At 49.4% G+C, this 19,793-nt stretch overlaps 1 protein-coding gene across 1 annotated transcript in view; it reads left to right on the top strand.

The window, feature by feature from the left end:
* Positions 1–8,964, top strand: part of MAD1L1 (mitotic arrest deficient 1 like 1) — a 380,415-nt gene extending 371,451 nt beyond the window's left edge. The window contains exon 18 of the mRNA XM_082311897.1: positions 7,946–8,964. Coding sequence (XP_082168023.1) covers positions 7,946–8,104 — 159 coding nt within the window. The 3' untranslated portion in view covers positions 8,105–8,964. The remainder of the gene's footprint in view (positions 1–7,945) is intronic.
* The last annotated feature ends 10,829 nt before the right edge of the window (positions 8,965–19,793 follow it).

The raw sequence follows: 19,793 nt of genomic DNA, 5'->3' as shown, positions 1-19,793 counted from the left end.
GTAGTTCTTCAAACCTATGATTTAAATTGGATATATTTGTCTCTGTCTGTCCTGAACTGTTGAGTAACATTAATGCACCCTGATAATAGCTGTCACATTTTACCCCGGGGTTTGCTCCTCAGTGATAGGTGAAATCACAGCAGTTCAAAGACCTGTCTTCCAGCATAAAAAGCTCTATAGGAATATTCAGATATAAAATAGTAATAGTATGAATCAAAAAATATGCTTCCCTTGTTTTAAAGCCTTTGATCTTATTTTTATGGCATCACATTTGACAGTCTAAAGGGCATTAACCTGTAGGAGAAACCTTTTGAGAGAAGATGCTGACTTGCCCTCCACCACACAGAGCACCGTCCCCCAGGATTAACACCAGCCTGTTTTCCCCATTGAGAGGAGTGCAGGTGCTTCAGCACGTGTCCCTGCTCTTTTTCACATTTTTCATCTTTTACATTGGGTGCAGGAGAGCTCACATAGATCAAAACACGTAGCTGTAGGGAGAAGCTCACTGCTATGCAATACACCCAGCTCTGTGTTTCTTTGCTGCTGAGCTGGTGCAGCATCCAGGACTCCATCAATTCTGTCGCTCCTGTGCATAGTGCCTGGGTCATGTTTCTGATTAAGATGGAAGTATACGAGCTGACCTCTTGCGCAGAAGACATTGTGGGGCTGTGGTTCATCTCAATGTTGAATAATAAGAAAGAGAAAGGAAATGTTTGCTATAAATCTCAGTGCACACAGGGCTGCTTCTCACTTATCCCACCCCAGCTTTCAATTTTCTTCTTGGCATTGCCAGGCGCTTGCTTTTCTTTGCTCAGCAGCTAAAAGCAGCTTTTTCATTACATTTCCTGGAAGGCCCTTTACAGGCGTCCATCCCTCTCTGCCTCATAAATTCACTTTATATAGCAAGCTGGTGACACTGAGGTCAGAGGTCTTGGCAAGAAGCAATTATTATAAAGAAGTACTCTTCCTCTTTTGGGTTACAAAGAGGATATTAAAAGGGGAAGAACTTCACTGCAGAGAAGGAATGGTCATTTGTGAAAGGTAGGTGACTTGATTGATGAAGAGCTGCACAACCTGCAAGAGCTACCTTGGGCAGGCATCCTGTCAGGCTGGATGAAACCTGCACAGTACCACAAAAAACCAAGAAGGAAACCAGTAAACAGTTTGCTAAATAACCTCATAACTTCCAGCCGTAAGCACATCTTGTGGTACAATTTGTTTTTTTGTTTTTTTAATATTTCTCTAATTTTAAATGAACAGCCTCTAATTAAAGTGATTTAGTGGCTACCTGGGGACCTGGTATTTGAGCAGTGCGTGATGCTTAGGAGAGATTGATTGGTGAGGCGTAACTCAATTGGGGGATTTTGATAATGATATCATCACCCGAGAGAGCCAAGTTGGAGCAATTAGATCTCAAAACCTCGTGTTTGGGTTGTTATAACTTCAGCAGGCAGTTACCACATGTGCAAACACACACACACACACATGCTTTCCCTGGATATTTGCTGGGCAGTCCAGTTTTTTGGCTGGCTCCGTGCTTGGTGGGCTGCCGTGTGTGTGTGTGTGTGTACGCGCACCTGTCCAGAGTGACCCCATAGTGGTGATCTATCAGCTCTGCAGACCTGGGGAGAGGGTGCCAGCCCACTCGGCATCTGTGCACCCCCCCTCAACATCTGCATGTGGACAAGGCAGCCTTTGACATTTAGAAAAATCTCAGCATCCGAAGCAAGAGGCAGAAACAAAAGGATTTTCTCGTTTAAAAGTCAGAGCTGGCAGCTGCTTAAAAGATACTTTCAAATAGGTTTGTTGGGCTGTGACAGGGTTTATGTGTATTGATGGGTGCCGAGGTAGGCGGTGGGTGCCGCAGGGAAGGTGTCAGAGGGAGGCGAGGGGCTGTCAGGGCCAAGGCACTTGGTGGCAGAGGCTCTGTGGTGCACTCGGTGGTAGCACTGCAGAGGTTTTGGGAGGTGATTGGACAGCATGGCCGACCCTGAGGACTTCTGCTGATGGGGGAAGGTGTTGGGGAAGAGGGAGTGACTGTCCTGCATGAAGAGGAGGTCTGAGGGATTCGAATGATGAAGGCAAATTGCTGAAGGGATTGATCTGGTGGGGAGATGTGCATAACCCATGTCAGAGTAGGCTTCAGGATGGGGTGAGGAACACAAGGACAAGGGAAATGGCAGTAAGAACTGGGCAGGGAGAGGAGAGCATGTCCACAGCACAGCCTGTAATGCCAGAGGAGCCTGTGGACCTGTATGGAGCAGGGAGAAGCTCTGTGTGGAGTCTCAGATGTGAAGCTGTGCTGCCCCTTCCCTCAGCACGCACGGGGCTGTTCGCCATGTGCATTCAGAGCAGTTGTGCGTGGGGACGCAGCATGGACAGTGATTTATGGAAGGAGCATAGCGGATGAGATGGAGCCTCCACGATACATTCGCTGGGTAAATGGCACTGGGCAATGATTCACTTGCTCGTTTTGACCCCTAATACATCTTAGCCTTGAAAAGTACCATCTACCGTAGAGCATGGCCGAGCAGCATCTGCAAAGCAAAGGCTTGTGACTGTGCCAAGGGGTGGAAAGCCACTCTGGCAGCCCTGACAAAGTCCTAGATTTCACCCTTCCTCACACTGAGGAGGTGTTTGAACTGGGGTTCCCAAGCTGAGCCACAGCTCTCTTGCCTGCTGCACCTGGCACAAAGCTCCACCATCACCGTTGTCAGCTCGCCAAAAACCATTTGGAAACTCAACCTCTATCACTTGGATGTGTGTGTTTGAAGATGCAGGAGCACATGTCGTGCGTGGATTACACCACTGAAGGCAGCTGTGCTTTCTCGGTGTGGAAATCAGAGATAGAATATCCCCACTTTAAGCTGAAATCATAGAATCATAGAACAGCCCAGGCTGGAAGGGACTTTGAAAGATCTGGTCCAACCTTTCATGGAAAAGGGAGCCTAGATGAGATTATCAGGTTGTATTGAATGCTGAAGCTCTCTTCTCCCTTTTTCTGCATTTCTACCCCATGTTTTCTCATGATCCCACATCCCCATGTCAGCCTTCTCCTTGGGGCATGCAGCCACCCTCTTTTCAATCTTATTGCAGAGTCTGAAGGCCTACAGGACATTGGGTTGTATGCTCAACCAGTATTTTTCAAGAAACGTCCTTTGCATGATTAAAGTCACACTGCATGCCAGTTTATAGGTGATGGCACTTTTGGAGCCAGAGCTAGGGAAACCATTATTTTTAGCTACCAAAATATGTCAGAGAGAAAAGGGCATACAAGGAACTAAAAAATCAGTGTATCTAGTTGAGAGTGCACTTCTGAACCATATGTTAGCTTGTAAATAACCAAAGGGGACACCGTCACACTTTGAATGTAGCTACCTCAGCTGGTTGAACAAGCAGAGAAGTAAATGCTAGGACTTGGCTTTCAGGGAGCATTCCTGTGCAACAGCAGCATGGGGGCAAAGAGCCATCTCAGCAAAATCAGTGCAGTCAGAAGCCCTGTATATGTTACGTTGAAGTGACAACAGTTGATAGATTCTCCTTTATGGTCCATACATTGCAGCATTACCAGCCCAGTCCGGCCAGCTGCTGGTCCATCCCCCAGCAGGGACATTTGGGAATGCCTATTGCTCCTCCGCATCTTCTGCGTTGTCTGCTCCTTGCTGAGATGGTCCCTGTTGGAGAGAAGAACTTGCTTTTCTGGTGGTTATTTGAGACTTTTATATGTATATCTAAACTATAAAGCCTTGAATAATTCACCAATTTCCAGGGTTAAGAGGAAGATTTATGATGTTTCCTTCTGGCAGGCGGCAGCTGATCTTGATTCTCATGGAAAAACAATTGTACTAACGGCTCGTTTCTCTGAGCAGATCCAGGAGCAGCTACTGCGAGTTTATGTCACCATGTGGTAAATAGACCTGTCTTCTTCGTGTTTCACAATATAGTGAAATCTGCCCACTGATCTGATTGCTCTGTTGGGTAGCACAGCCTGCGAGGAGAAAAACGGGGTGTCACCCTTCAAATCTATGGCAGGAGTTGCATCCCCCCACCCCCGGCAGAACCGAGCATGTGGTAACATGGGGCAAAGATTGATTTCCGTTGGCTTTTCTAGAAAAGGTCCCAATAGGCCTTAAATCAGACTGAACTGGCAACGGAGCTTAGCGAAAGCTGGAATCTTTCCTTTTGCAAGTATTTGAGATCTGAATAAAACATAACATAGACCTGAATCTCAGTAGTTTAGTGAGCCAGGCAGATTTTTTCCATGAATTAGAAGAAACCAATATAGGTCTATGTAAAGAGTACCTGTGAGATGGTATTCTCATAGTGCTTAGCTTCAGCATCCTGGGCTGCTCTGTGCTTGGGGAAACTGGGGGCGCGGGGGGAATATTTGCATCTCTAGCGAAGCACTGCACTTGGCTGGCTCGGCGCAGTGGGGAAGTGAAGTGTGATGGTGGTCCCCAAAGTCTCCTGTTGCATTGACTCCTCTATGCATTGACTGCGAGGCAGATGGGGGTACTCACAGGCTCAGCTTTTCCTTCGACTCCATCTATTTGGTTTGACTCTAAATCTTGATACTTTTTCTTCCACACTTGTCTTCAAAAGCAACAACACACTATAGTGAGGTAGCTCTGAGTAAGACTTGTCAATAGCGTTGAGCACAGAGCAGTTAGGGCTGGGTTTGAATATGCTCTGGTCTCTCTTGCCCCATTCCCACTCATGGACTGTCCCCGTGGATCAGTGACACTTGTTTAGGTTCCTCAGCTGGGCATTTTCTGTGTAGATGGGCTTGGGAGGCTTTTGGCTTTATCTAAACTTTGAATTCCCAGGGACGCATCACTGGGGTGAATGGCGATTGCATTACATGGAGTGTGTCATGTGAAGAGTTGGTATGTGCTGTCACCTGCAAGTCCTTGTTAGCAGGGGTTGGGTCCAGGAGTTTTTCTTTGAGGGCTGAGACTTTTTGTTAATTTTAAAAATTGATTAAAAATAAGTGGAGGGCATCCTAGCTATGTCTGTGAAGAGGAGGACTCAAGCACCCTTACAGCTTTGAACTGCTGTAAGAAAAATTTCGTCTTTGTATCTTTCTTAAATCTGTTTTTTAAAGCTGGAATCATAGGGATGCTCTGCATTGATCCAAAACAGCATGAAACAACCAGACCCTGCAGCATTCATTCAGCAGAGCATCCCCTCCAGTGTCCTCCCCCTCCTCGCTCCCGCACACCCCTGTGCATCCCCCTGCCTTGTCGTGATCCCCTGCTCGCTCCCACTCCCACGCCACCCACCCCAGCACTTCCCTCTCTGCCTGCAACTCGCTGGATGCACCAGGCAGGGTGCAGACTGGCATTTGAAAAGAAATCCTGTGAATTAATGGGAACATATTGCTATTATTTCATATAATCACTTTATTTGTAAAGCACACGCTGCAAAGGTACTCCTGCTGTTGAACTCAAAGCAACAAATCTATCTATATATCCCAGTCTATACTACATTATGAACAGATGGGTGAAGAAAAAAAAGCAATAAAAACAAATAATAAGAAAGGTAACAATGATAGCAATTTGAAAACACTCCCAGAAAAAAAAAAAAAAAAAAAAAAAAAACAAGTTTCTAAATTTTTTTAAAAGCAGTGTGATATTGAATGAACTGAACTGCAAGTGCATCCATCCTCAAAGTTAGCATGTAAACCTCTCCCGGCAGAGGAAGAATTGCCTTTTTTCCAAGTGGCTGCCTTCTTGCCTGGTTCCTGTTGCAGAAGACATCATAAGAAACCTGCGTGAGATGTCCAGGTTTTGGAAGCTTTTTAAGTTTTTTGGACTTTTGGAATTCCTGGGGAGAGGGAGACCACAGCAGGGAGGACAGTGCCTCTCTTGACCATCCGACAACTGAAAGAAACCATGGTCCCATTGAACGCAGTGGGAAATAACAGTCTTCTCAGAAGCACATATTTGTTCACATAACTATCTCTGAATGTTATTCTTCTGCCTCTGGTGAAGGAGGAAACTTTGGTTATGAAGAATAGTAGAGAGAAATTACCATTAATCTCATAAAAAAAAGAAATTATTCAAATGTAGCCTTCACCCACGACACCAGTGAGCTCAAAGTAGAGGGGAAATTTAAAACGTTTATGGTACTCTGTTTCCGAGATCATAAAACACAAGCAAATGGTCTGGCACTGGATGCTAAATTTCTTAAGGAACTTGCTTTAATTAATTAAACTAGTAAACCAATTAATGGATTTACTTGTAAATTCTTAGAAAATTAATTCTGTGCCCAAAGAGTGTTTTAAATCTGTGAAGGAGGCAGTGTGTAATTCATAGAGAGCTTGAATTCCCATTTTAGATGAATCCAATTCAGCACTGACTTTGGAGACACAAGTGATGCATTCATAATACTCGGACCTTCCTCCGAAACCGGCGCTTCCCATCAGCCAAATCCGGGGGGGGGCCTTTGCAAAACACAACGTGTGCTGCTTTCACAGCATCCAGCCCGTGGACTAGCTGCTAGCTATGCTGCAGCCTCGCATTGCTGTGGATGTACGTCCCTCCCTGTGCCTCCAACTGGCTTCTTCATCTGCCATCTCTGCCCTCTTCCTACTTAGCCTCTTTAATCTGACCCAGTGGTACATCAAATGCGCAGAAAGCAAGTAGGGTAGCTCCAGTAAGCAGCAGATTAAAGCACTGAACATCCTTTGGAGTTGCTGAAAAACAACCAAGCCAAAGTGGAGGAGATTTAAACAAAAGCTAATTTACTTTTCCATGCAGAAACCTTGCTTAGATTCCCTGCCTGGCTCAGGGGTGATGGGGACATCCTCGAAACCCTGCGCTCTTTGCAATCCAAAGTGACAGATACATGAAAAGTTCATAATCAAATGTATCCAGGCTCCTGAGAATATGAAATGGGAAACAAGCAGATTCCCCAGGGCTCTCAGCAGTTATCGCTTCCCTTCTCTCCTGGCAGGTAAAGCCATGTTTTTCCTTCATGTGGCAATCCTCCACTCTGGTTTTTGGCAGCTGTACATTGGAGTGGGGGGCTGCCCCGCTCCTGCCCGCCCCGGGGAGATGCCGGCTTTGCCCGGCACCGCCTGCGCTGCCCCGCCTCAGCTCGAAGGGGAAGCAGAGCTGCAGAGCAATTAGGAATGGGAGCATTTTGAAGAGGAAAATGGCAGGGGAAAAAATTAGCATTTGCGCTGTGATGTTTTTGCTGTTTATTAATAAACAAGCAGCTTTCGTGCCTCCAGGGGCAGGAGAGGCTTCAAGAATTCCTTATTTCTCTTGCATTTAGCTTTTTTTTGCTTGTTTTATATGTTACAGGAGATTTGTAATGTCTTCCCACATGTTGAGTTTCCTTATTTTCATGAGAGCATCTCTGGAATAATTCCTCTGGAGCTCTCAGCTATGTGCTACCGGGCTGATTTAAACATCCAGAAACACTTTAGGGATGTGGGGTGGATCATCAGCTCATTGGGAAGGAGTCATGTTAATTAGAAACAGGTCTGCTTCCTCCTACAGAAGCAGAACGACTTCAAGGATAAATGTTTTCATGGAGAGAAAGCCCTTGCGCATAGCTCCTGCCACCCGAGAGCTGGGCGGTGGTGGCAACGGTGAGCTCAATGTGGGCACCCTGGTTCTGCACCGGCGGCACAGCCTGGCCCCTGTGCAGCCCCTTTCCAGGGTGGTCGGAACCGCTCATCTCCCCGCCACACCATTTGTCACTGGGGGAGGCTCACTCAGGGGTCCTGCGTGGGGACGTTGGAAATGCACAACTCAGTAACAGCCCAATTACGCCGTGTGCCGAACACCTGCGCTGCAGCAGATAACGTGTCCTTGATTACAGGCAGATCCATGCCGAAGGAGGCTTCAGGGCAACACCGCTAGCTCTCCACTGCATCACGGGAGGTGAATTAAAACCCTGCTGTATTAATGGGCTTGTTCTTCTTTCCCCTCAGGCCTCCAGCTCCTCCGGTGGAAAAATGCAGCTTCTGGAAACCGAGTTCTCACGAACCATCCGGGAGCTCATCGAACTCCACCTGCTTCGCCAGGACAGCATCCCGGCCTTCCTCAGTGCCCTCACCCTCGACCTCTTCAGCCGCCAGACCATTGCTTAGCATCCCACTGCCAGCCACCAGCCAGGTGTGGAGCACCCCTGGGCAGGACTCTTGAGGTAGTGAGAACAAATTCTCCCCACCCGCCCTTCATTTGTGGCATTGGGTTACTTCTGTTTTGCAGCGAACTCCATCTTCCCACCCCTCTTTCATGCTGATTCCCAAACCCCACCAATTCCTTTGAAAAGCATCATTTCCCTCCCGTGGGAGGGCAAGTCTAGCTCCATCCCAGAGCTCTCCTGTGCCAAGACCCAAGCCCCACCTTTTAACTGGGAAATGTGTTCATCGCTCCCCAGTCTGTCTCAGCATCTCTGGAAAGATGGTGGGAACTGCTTTTTTGAGGAGCCACAGCATCACCATTCACAGCTTTTCCCAAAAGGATCCCCCAAATCTGGGCCCTGGCAGAGAGACGAGTCTTGTGGGAGGCTGCTGCTTCCTGCCCCCATGGTTGTCCTCTCCTAATGGGAGCCAAGGGCTTGGTCCTGGAGGATAGGGACCTGGGGAAGGATCAGTCATGAGTAGCAGGTTCTTTGTGGATACCTTCTGCTCTTGCAAACAGCTCATCACTCAACAGGGTTGAAATTACTTTCAAGATATTCAGTTACCTGAGTCTGCCATCACTCAACAGACAAGCGCAAGCATAAAGGGCCATTTGAAGACCCTATACCTGCGTTGACACCTCTATGTTGTGTGCTGTGCTCAGATATCACTGGCATGCTTTTTGTTCCTCACTGAGACTCTTGGACTCTTGGGCTCTTCTCAGGACTGGAGAAGGTGGGAGGGAGCTCTTTGAGGTGTGTTCACTACTGCTGGCTGTAGCCGTGGAGGACGGAGCACCCCCTGAAGTCTGACATTTTGTGTTACAACGGATATAGCTCTTCTATCATAAAAATAAAGTGTTGCTTCCCAAACTGGATGTATGATTCCTTTATTTGGGATATATACTGTGCTCCCCCTGTGCTCTCCTACATGTAAAACATGATAAGGAATCGTCCATCACACACCATTGTGTGATGCTAGTACTGCTTTGAGAAGGGAGGACATCATTATCTCAGTTTTTCCAGGCAAGTCTCATTCATGCTGTAAACCAGATTAGTTTGTTATGAACTTCTGTGTACATTGATTTCCAATTGATACCAGCAGGAACATACTTCCTAAGCTTGGAGACAAGGTAGCAGTAAGCAGGCTAGAAAGTTAGCTTAGATGCTCACAGTGGCTATGGGGTTGGCCATGCATGCTGGAGTCACTCCGGGACCTGTTGATGTGTCTACAGGCACGGAAAATAGCTGCTATAGACCCCACTGATCAGAGGTGGAGGTACAAGCGTGTGCTGTGGGGAGGCTGCAGCCCGCATCTCCCCAACCCTCCTCCCCACAGGGTTTTGCAGGGAAGTGCAATAGCAGAAGTTTGGTGTTTTCTTTTCTGCTTGAAGAAGTCCTGGTGGAAGATGAATTGCCTGGCATGCTGTGCCAGGGGAATGCTGCCTGATTCATATGCGCGACGTGGCACTGAGAGTCGCCTTCCTCAGTCATGGGGAAAATGAATCATGACGTCAGCTGCATTCGGCTCCTCCGCCAACACAATAGCAGATCCTGGCTGCCTCTGAAAATTTTTCTCCTGGCTCCTCGCAGGAGAAATGAAGTAATTAATAAGTTTACAATAAACCCTCTATCTTAGCAAAACACGGGTGAAGCGAGAAGCGATGCTGGAGAGTGACAAGGGAAAACACGTTCTGCCCATTGGAAAGTTGCCTCCCAAGAGTGAAAGGATAATAAGTTGGGGTAGAAAACACAGCAATCTTCCGAGACACCTTCGGTGGGGAGGAGAGACAGATGAATTACCGCTCTGCACCCCGTTCTCCCAGCAAGACTGATTTGTTCAACGAAGTTTAATATGCCAGCACAGCTGGGAGAGGTGTGTCATGAGGATGGGTGCTTGGCCAGATGTGCCGGTGTGGTGCAGCACCTGGCCCTGCTCGTGGCTCGGGAAGCTGCTGGGGTAACTGTCCTGCTTTGGCCAGCAGCATCCCTGCCCTGCTTGTGGTGTAACGCTGTTGCACAGTGAGCAGGCTTGGGCACTACGCAAAACCGGGGCTTTTGGGAGCTCTAAGGCTTGCTGATGGAGGCCTGGGAGCATTCATGTGGAAGCATGACCATTGCAAAGCCACCTGGGCCACCTGTGGGACACAGGCTTGTGGTTGGGCGTGGGGGAGAGGAGCAGAGACTCCCCAGTTTCCAGTTCCAACACCAAATTCAGGATGAAGCCCCAAACATATGGCTGTACCCTGCTGCCACAGCAGCTCCCAGCTCTGCTGTCGTCATTATACTGCTCGTCTCAGCCATGACGGAGCTGCAAGGAGTAACTGCGACACTGAATTTCTCAGTGATTGCTCCCTCCATGCCGAGCTACACAGGGCTCGGCAGCCCATCGCAGGGCCCTGCTGCTGTGTTCGCTGCCCCCGCATCCCCCCTCCACGGGGGCAGCTCCCCGGGGCAGTGCAAGCAGAGACCCTGGTTGCCACCGGCGGTACAGCAGGCTTCAAACACCCAGGTGGTAGGGGCCCAAGTCCCATCTGGCTTCGGCTTGTCCCTTGCAAAGCTCCAGCCCCATTGGTGGAAAATCCTTTTGGAAAATCCTTTTAGAAAATCTTGGGAGATCGGTAATAAATATGCAGTTGGTTAGAGGAGAGAGGCGAGAGTGTTAACAAGTGTGTGTATGCTCGCTGGGTCTCCATGCATGCTCGCTGGGTTTATGTGCTATAAGCTGTAAAATATGATTTATTAATGCACGGCTGGGGGACTGTGTGTGTCGGAGCACTGTCTTGTTTGCAGTGTTGCCTGAAGCTTCCCTTCACTCAAACTGCTTGCGAGCCCCCGCTCCTCTACTGATCAAGCCTTTTCATCTGCGTGCATATATAAATACCAAACAGGGGCAAAGAGCTGTCAAGTACTGCCATACGGTCCTTGAATGCAGCAGAGCTCTTGGCTAAGGCAGGTATAGCAAAGTTCATGCCTCTCCTAAGGTCACATCTCTGAACCTGGAGTCTTTTCCTCTGGCTTTGTGTCTCCTGTCATCGTTGCATGTTGTTCATGTGAGTCTGAGAGTTGTCCTGGAAGTGTGTGATGCCTGAGAAGGGACTAGAGAAACCTTTTTGGGATGAGCCATGAGAAGCTTAGGATTCATAGACGTTAGTTACGGATCATCTCCATGTAATGCCATAGGAGGAAGGGAAGGAGAAGAGAGAGAGAGCATGAAGCTGCAGTGGGGGCGCGTACCTAGGGAGCGAAGGGCAGGAGCGGGGCTGGGGACAGATGGAGAGGAAGAAATGGTGCTAGACGGAAAGGGAAGCCACAGTTTCTAAACTAAGGAAAGAAAAGCCGTCTTCTCCCGCTGGCCAACTGACGCCGGAGGCTGTGTGGCAGCCTGGGCCCAGGCTCTCCCCACCTCGGGGGCTGGCAAGTCACTGGTTTTCCTGCACACCCCTGGCCGCAGCGGGGCTCCGGCTGGAGGCTCCCTCCCTTTCCCCACTGCATGGAGGAAAAGCCACTGCATCAAGGCACAGATCACAGCCCTCCCAAGGGTGTGCAGCAGTGTTGTACAGAGGCTGTTGCCTTGCTCCCTCCCACAAGCCCTCAAGGTTTTTCCCAACTCCCTAAGGGCAGAGAGGCCTTTCCCTCCCCCAGGCTCCTCACAAAGTGTCTTTTCCCTTCTGCCTCTCCCAGCACAGGTGGGGTTAGTTGTCAGGGGTGGCCAACATGGCCACTGTCTGGAAAGCCCCAGGCTCTGGGTGGGCAGGAGAGCCATGATGGAGGGGGATGAGCACCCCCAAATACCTCCTCCCACTGCTGCTGGGTTGGGGGGGAGAGCTGCACTGGCTTGTGGGGGTGCTGAGAGGATTGGGGTATGGAGATCGATGGGGCAGGAGCAATCCCACTCCTGGCTCTTGGATTTTCTGCCTGCCCCCAGGACAAGCCAGGGAGCCCTTCTGCACTGCGGGCTCTGTAAAATAGGAATATAGCTTCCCAGTCATGGCCTCCCAACGCCAGCCAGCAGTGAAGGTTATTTGACCCCAAATGCAGCCCTACAGTGAGCCCAGGTGGGCAGCAGCATCCCAACGGGGCTCATGATCGGTGGGGGTCAGAGACAGCATCCCACAACTGCAGCACCACTGTTGCTCTCAGTTCTCCATCGTTCCCCTCCCCTCGCTCCAACACGCTGAAGAAACATGGAGCAGCACCCACCCTTTTCATTTCCCAAGGCCAGCAGTGGGCTGAGAGACAGCTGAGAATGGTGTGAGTTGGGCTGATGGGCAGACGTGTCAAAATAAGCCTCGGGAGAGAGGCAAAGCCTTCCTAGGACATCACCAAGGTAATGCTGGACCCCAGCAGCCAATGCTGCTCGGTGCAAGAGATGAGGCAGCCAGGACAGGTTTGGCTCTTCTATAGCTTTTAGCTGTTCGAAGACATTGGGAAAACAATGACAGTGTCAGATGCCAGCTTACTGTAGCTAACGACAGCGCGTTCTTGGTGAGGCAAGCGTAGTAGCTGGGGAGGACAGAACAGGCTCTCTGCGCTGGTGTAAATCACTTTCGTGCTGCCTGCTGTGACAGCAGATTCGGATTTAATAGCAGCGATGCTAAAAGTTGCATGATATTTAAAAGCTACAAAACGCGCCCACTCTGATCAGGGGAGGGATATTAAATAAATAAATAAATAAATAATCAGCAAAGCTTTTTCACGAAGTCTTTTTTAAATATTAAAATCCCATCCTTCCCAACAGGAAAGCTTTTTTCAGGCTAAGAGGAGCAACTGAACGGCATCTGATGATATCGCATTGACACAAGTGTCTAGAAAAATAGGGTAGAAATGTATGATCTGTTCTGAAAAAGGAACCCTAGCTAATAGGAAATATGCTGATGCTACTTTTAATTTCATGACTCAGGTTTGCTGCAAAATTGATGGGAATATGCGTTGGAGCTTGCTTACATTAAAACAGTTCTCTGCTGCTCGGGGGTTTTCCATTTCTTGTTTCTCTTTGGGGGGATTATAATTGTAAAATTTTTTGGTACTCCAGGGGCTCGTAGATGTTATTTGAAAGGACAGGAGAGCGGTCTGGCATCAAAAGGAAATAGGAGATTTTTGCTTCAGAAATGTTCTACATAGAAATCACTGGCCAAAGCCTTCACTAAGGGCCTGTTGCAGACCCCGGCCCTGGGCAGCTGTCCCAGTGGCTGCTCCTGCTCCTTCCACCCACGGTGGCTGGGTCTCCAGCCTTCCTTGTGTGCATGTTTTCCCTCAAAGCAAATACAAGGGACACAACAGAAAGAAAATACACTTTAAAGAAAACGCTGCCGTGTAAGTTAGGGAGCACAAAGGCAGCTCCTTGATGCTGGAGGGCTCGGGAGCAGCCCGTGTCTTTGGTCTCCACCCAAACCACCACCGAAGCACATTCCTTCAGGTTGTGTCGGTTCTCTCCTGCTTCCCCAACATGGGATCAAGCAACTCCCAGCCCCTTCATCTTCCCTGTGCTGTTTCCTGGCCCGGGCTCCAGTGCTGATGAGTTTATTAGTGTTGCTAATTTTACCTGATGCTGCTTCCTTCTCTTCGTGACAGGTTGTGTTTTTTTGAACTCCAGCTGACTGATTGAGCTCCCTTTAATATTCCCTGTTTTACTTTGAATTCTCTTTGTTGGCTGTTGCTTGTTGTGTTTTTGGTTGTTTTTCTTTAATCCTCTCACTGCCTCTTTTTCCTCCCTGGTCCCTCTGATGCCTCTTCAACCTGGAACAGAGCCAGAGACCATCAGGAGGTCATTGAAACACAGACGGTTGTTGGATTTAAATAAGGACTAGATAATTTTATGACCATTAACAAGACTCGCTGCTATGCAAGCTAAAATAATAAGGGCAATCATATCTCATGGTTCGGAGAGCAAGCTGATTGCCTGTAGGGACTGAGAAGGTAATTCTGCATCCCTCCCTCCCCCCAAAATATGATCCTGTTGACAAGAGGCACAGACAGGTCGAAGGGCAGGAGGATGCACGTGCAGGAGGACGTGCGAGGCACAGGGCTTGGCTAGAGGGTGAAAGCATTTCCCTTATCACCTCTATCATCACACTCCTTTTATCTGGTGATCGGAGACTTCTGGTATCAACGTGATGGAAAATGTGAAAGGCTCTGAATTTTGGCAGATGAACCTCTCGTCTCTCCATCAGCATGTACTGGGTAACATTTGTGCCGTACGATTGCAGGCACTTTGCTTTGCTGGTGATGGTGGCTGGTTCATCTGCCAGGCTGTCCCCATAACCGCTACTAAGAAGCAGTCTCCCTAAAGAGAAATTAAGAGCATGAACCTCACTGAATTCCTTCAGTTTGGAGGTGCCTCCCTCTCCCCATTGACCGTGGAGTGCATGCAGGAGCCCAGCCTTATATGTAAGGGGGTGATGGCAAAACGCACTGTCCCTCTTTCACCCCTTCTCCCCACTGTGGCTGTCCCGGCTCCTCCATGTGCATGTGTCTTTCCGCAGCTTGCTTTGGGAGTCACGCTCCAGTCCTTGGGGATGTACGTGATCAGCTCCCGCTCTGATCCCGCTGTTACGAGGCAGAGCCGCCCTTGAGTGGCATGCTCTGAAGTGACAGCTCCTCTCGCTGTGAGTCCTGGGAGCTGAGATGAGGAGGAGTGAGAAAAGCCCCCCAGATAGCACCAGTCTCTTGGGTGGATCCATCCAGCCGATGACGGATGTTTTGGGGTAAGCCTGTAGGTAATGCTAGCTCCTCATTTCAATGCTGGTGTCCCCTGCCCAGTGCACCACTATCCTGGACACCAAGCCCTGGCCTCATGTGGGCAGAGCATCACCTGTGTGCTTCCAGCCAGGTCGTGGGATTCCTCACCCCGTATGGAGGCAGCACAAGCCCACCATGGCGTGCTGCCGTTCCTGAGCTGCCAGCCCTGTGGTGAGGATTATAGCTCTGAAAAATCACTCGTTAACTTTGCTAACTCATTAGAAAACACCAATTGCAGAATAGATCCTAGGCATGCTAATGACTGATTTTAAGGGATCACTCATAATTAACAGTCTATAGCAGCACTTTTTATTTAATTACACACAGGCAGAGCTGGGTGGCATGGGAAGGTTGATGGGCAAGTCAGAAGCCACCAGCACTGGCTGCCCAGCCCTGACGAGTGACCCCGAGGGAGGTTTGGGCAGTGGCACTGTAGGTTGAGTTGGTTTGGTTGGCATCTCCCAGCATATGCTGGCCACGGTCATGAGCTATAGGGGGGTCACATCCTGTACCTCTGTTTGCCCCCCCCCAGTATGGGTGTGGAGCCGTGGTCTGTAGGTGCCTCTGCAGAGCCTTGTTATGGGTCTTCCCTGACAGCTCTGCTTCTGCAAAGGGAGTTGTCAGCTTTTGGGAGGTCACTGCTGTTTGCTGGCGAGGAAAGGATCATAGGTCCTGTGGGAGAGCAGGACACGCGGCCCCTCTCTGCAGGACCTGTCTCCTCCCATGTGCTGCCAGTTCAGCTAACTGCCCCTCTGCACCCCACACGTAGATTTTTAATACAGCAAAAGTGCTCAGGGAGGATGGCAATCCCACCTGCATGGGATGCTCAGCCCCAGTCACACTGGCAGATAGGGTGGTCCTACAGATTGCCCTGAAACCCCAACCCCAAGCTCATTCCTGCCCTGTGCAGAGACCCCATGATGCCTACGTGGCATCCAGCCACGTGGATGCCTACATCCAGCCTGGCAACACCTCCTCTTCCTCGCGTTTCTCCTTAGGAGGAGGAGGAAGATGGCTCATGGGGCTGAAGCAGAGATGTTCTCAAGGTGAGGAAGGCACCAGGCCCCCCAAAAGCTACAGTCTCCCCACACTCACCCCGTTTCCATCGCTGCTGTTTCCTGGCTTCACAGTTAACTCTGGCCTTGCACAGTCCCCAGGTCCTGTAACCAGTGTTAAATGTAATGAGTGATCTTGTCCTCCTTGTTTGTCTCCTCTTTAGTGTAACACTGTAATTAGCTTAATTACCAACAGATTCTTTTTTTTTTTGGTAACTTAAAATGGAAATTAAATTTTGCACCAGGTTTTACAGGCTGTTAACGGGAATCGAATAATCAAGCCTGACTCCAAGTCCTTGAAAATGAGTATTAAAAAAGGTCTGAATTTGCATATTCATGTTTTTAATAGGGTTCAGAAGGTATATTTGCAACTGATGAAAAGGATTAATTAAGCCTAATTTGCATAGGAAGAACAGTTTAACCCCTTGCATCCTAGCGTGTCAGAGACTGACAGTTTGAATGCCACCGCTCAATACTGGAGAGACACACGGGCAATGCAGCACCTGGCCGAGAGCAACACCCTGCAGAGCATCTTCCTTCCACTCGAGGTGCAGTCGGTCCCCCTGTGCCCACAACCAGCTCCTGGGTTTGGCCTCTGTCCCTCTACCATGGTGGTTTGTGACCTGGGTCTCCCACAGCAATGCCACTGCATCAGGCCTTGAGCAAAACATGTGGCTCCTCCCAGCATGAGCTGGGCTGTCCAGCTCTAACACAGTTTTAAGAAATAATTTTGGTAAAGCCAGCTCTGTTCCCTGAGCTGTTCACAGCAGCGCTGCCCATGGCTGGCATGGGGTGGGAGGACCCATGGCCGGTAGGGGCACCAAAACCTTTATCTCCTGAACTCATCTCCAATTTCTTTATTTCTTGGTGAGGCTGATGCTAATCAGGGGTTAAAGGCTGTACGGGAACATCAGACCAGGGTGAGACTCGTGTGTCCTGTCCTGCTCCCAGCCATCAGTCCAAGGCTCGGCTCAGAGGGTGACAGCACCCCACAAGCCTGAGACCCGTGCAACTTCAGGGGAAGAGATGCAGAGCTGCCTGCACCCTAAATCCCAGCGGGCACCCCTGGCACAGAGAAATCAGCAGGGTCTTGCACAGCTCAGTCCAGTTGTGATCTAAGGAAAATGTATAAACTCCCCCAAATCAATCATACCCCTAGCCTGGAAAGCAGAATGGGAACATGACACTTCTCAGGGCCGTACAAAGCTGTGCTGGTTTTGTCTGGGATAGAGTTAATTTTCTTCATAGTAGCTGGTATAGTGCTGTGTTTTGGATTTGTGCTGGAAACGGTGTTGGTAACACAGGGATGTTTTTATTATTGCTGAGCAGTGCTCACACAGAGTCAAGGCCTTTTCTGCTTCTCACCCCACCCCACCTGCGAGTGGGCTGGGGGCGCACAAGAAGCTGGGAGGGGACACGGCCGGGACAGCTGACCCCAACTGGCCAAAGGGATATTCCGTACCATATGACGTCATGCTCAGCATATAAAGCTGGGGGAAGAAGGAGGAAGGGGGGGACATTTGGAGTGATGGCGTTTGTCTTCCCAAGTAACCCTTACGTGTGATGGAGCCCTGCTTTCCTGGAGATGGCTGAACACCTGCCTGCCCATGGGCAGTGGTGAATGAATTCCTTGTTTTGCTTTGCTTGTGCACGCGGCTTTTGCTTTACCTATTAAACTGTCTTTATCTCAGCCCACGAGTTTTCTCACTTTTATTCTTCCGATTCTCTCCCCCATCCCACCCGGGGGAGGGAGTGAGCGAGCAGCTGTGTAGTGCTTAGTTGCTGGCTGGGGTTAAACCACGACAGTCTTTTTGGTGCCCGACATGGGGCTCAAAGGGGTCGAGATAACAACAGGTTTGATTGGAATGTGCTAGATCAAATTTATAACTGTTATTGCTGTTTAACAATTAATCGGCAGGCTTCTGTGCTTGCCATGGGGCTTGCTTGCCTTACTGTACATTAGAGTCTAGTGCTCGTTAGTGGCTGCTTTTTGGTTTCACTGCTTGCTGTACTGCTGTACTGCTTATCGTCTTACTCTGCTGTGCCTGGGAACATTTTGATAACAGCAACAGTGATGCGCCTGGGCTGGCAGATGGCCAGGGCATCGCTGCTGTTTCTGTGCTGCTGCACTGGACAGGCTGGAACTCCAGTGTGAACTCAAGTCGAAGGGACTGTGACCTGTGGATGGGTCCACATGGGAGCAGGATGCCCCAAAGCATCCATGGCTGTGGATGAGCCCATGTCAGAGCAGGTCCATCTTGAAGTGTCTGGGATTGTAGTTATGTCTGTGCCACAGCAGCTACACCTCTAAAGGGACTGTGGCCCAAGGATAAGTCCACACTGGAGAAGGTACTCCTTGATGCATCAGTGGCTGTGGATAAGTCCATGCTGCAGCAGGTACACCTTGAAGCATTAGTGGCTGTGGATGAGGTCATGCTGGAGCACCTCAAAGCGTGTGGCTGTGGATAAGCCCACAGCAGAGCAGGTACTCCCCTGGAGGGACTGCAGCCACAGGTAAGGCTATGTTGGAACAGGTTTGCTTCTGAAGGGACTGGCTGTGAGTAAGGCCACGCTGGAGGAGGTATAACTCTGAAGGTATTGTGGCCCATGGAGAAGGCCACACTGGAACAGGTGCACCTCAAAGCAACTGTGGCTGTGGCTAAGTCTATGCCACAGCAGGTATACCTCTGGAGAGACTATGGCTCATAGATAAGGCTCCACTTGGAGCAGGTACAACCCTAAGGGACTGCAGTCCAAGCCAGAGCAGGGGCAATGGGAGGAGTTCATTACAATGTTAAACCCATGGTCTTGTCCAAAGGGACCAGGGGTGGAGATTGTAATGGAAATATACCTTTAAATTGTTGCAACCCATGATCTGAGTTGCATGTTATAGGAATTACTAAAGCAGGAACCACCTGAACCAATGGAGGAGAAACCTTACAAGAAGCAGTGCAAGTGCAGCAGTGACTCAACCTGAGCTGGCTTTGGTGCCCAATAGCTCCACACAACATGCAACCTCTCCTGTCCTGAGTGACCACCATCACCGGTGGAGCCCAAAGTCATGGACTAAATGAACTCAGTGGACATTTTGTGGACATTTATGGACATTTTACAGACATTTCACAGGGATGCTCCATAGGCTAAGGGAATGATACCTGTGTATTATATCAAAAGATGGGAAGGGTGGTGGTGGGTAATGAGAATGTATTGGATAGTGTGGGACCTGAGCATGACATAAATGGCAGGAAATAAGGGGTGGAGAATGTGCTGGTTTTGGATTTGTGCTGAAAACAGTGTTGATAATACAGAGATGTTTTCGTTACTGCTGAGCAGTGCTTACACAGAGTCAAGGCCTTTTCTGCCTCTCACCCCACCCCACCAGCGAGTGGGCTGGGGGTGCACAAGAAGCTGGGAGGGGACACAGATGGGACAGCTGACCCCAACTGGCCAGAGGGATATTCCTTGCCATATGACCTCATGTTCAGCATATAAAACTGGGGGAAGAAGAAGGAAGCAGGGGACATTTGGAGTGATGGCGTTTGTCTTCCCAAGTAACTGTTATGCATGATGGAGCCCTGCTTAGTTGCTGGCTGGGGTTAAACCACGACAAAAGCTGAGAACAGAGCACAGCTTTGAGTCAGAGCCTGAATGTTGCTAAAAAGTGGGAAAAAATAAATAAATCAGGCATTCATTTTGCTTCAGCAGGTGGTGTGCTGCGTTCCCCTTGTAATGCTTTGGTGGCGTGTGTTGCTAATTATTTTTCGGGTGGAATTTGCTGTGCACAGCGCACGGGGTTCATTAGACAGAGATGGCTTTGAAGTGGCGTTCGGAATTAATGCTGGCATATGTAAATGTTTC

Source organism: Platalea leucorodia (genome assembly GCF_965183815.1).
Source record: "Platalea leucorodia genome assembly, chromosome: 5".
In the NCBI taxonomy this organism is placed as follows: Eukaryota; Metazoa; Chordata; class Aves; order Pelecaniformes; family Threskiornithidae; genus Platalea; species Platalea leucorodia.
The sequence above is the reverse complement of the archived record's forward strand: the minus strand, read 5'-3'. Positions and strand labels throughout refer to the sequence as shown.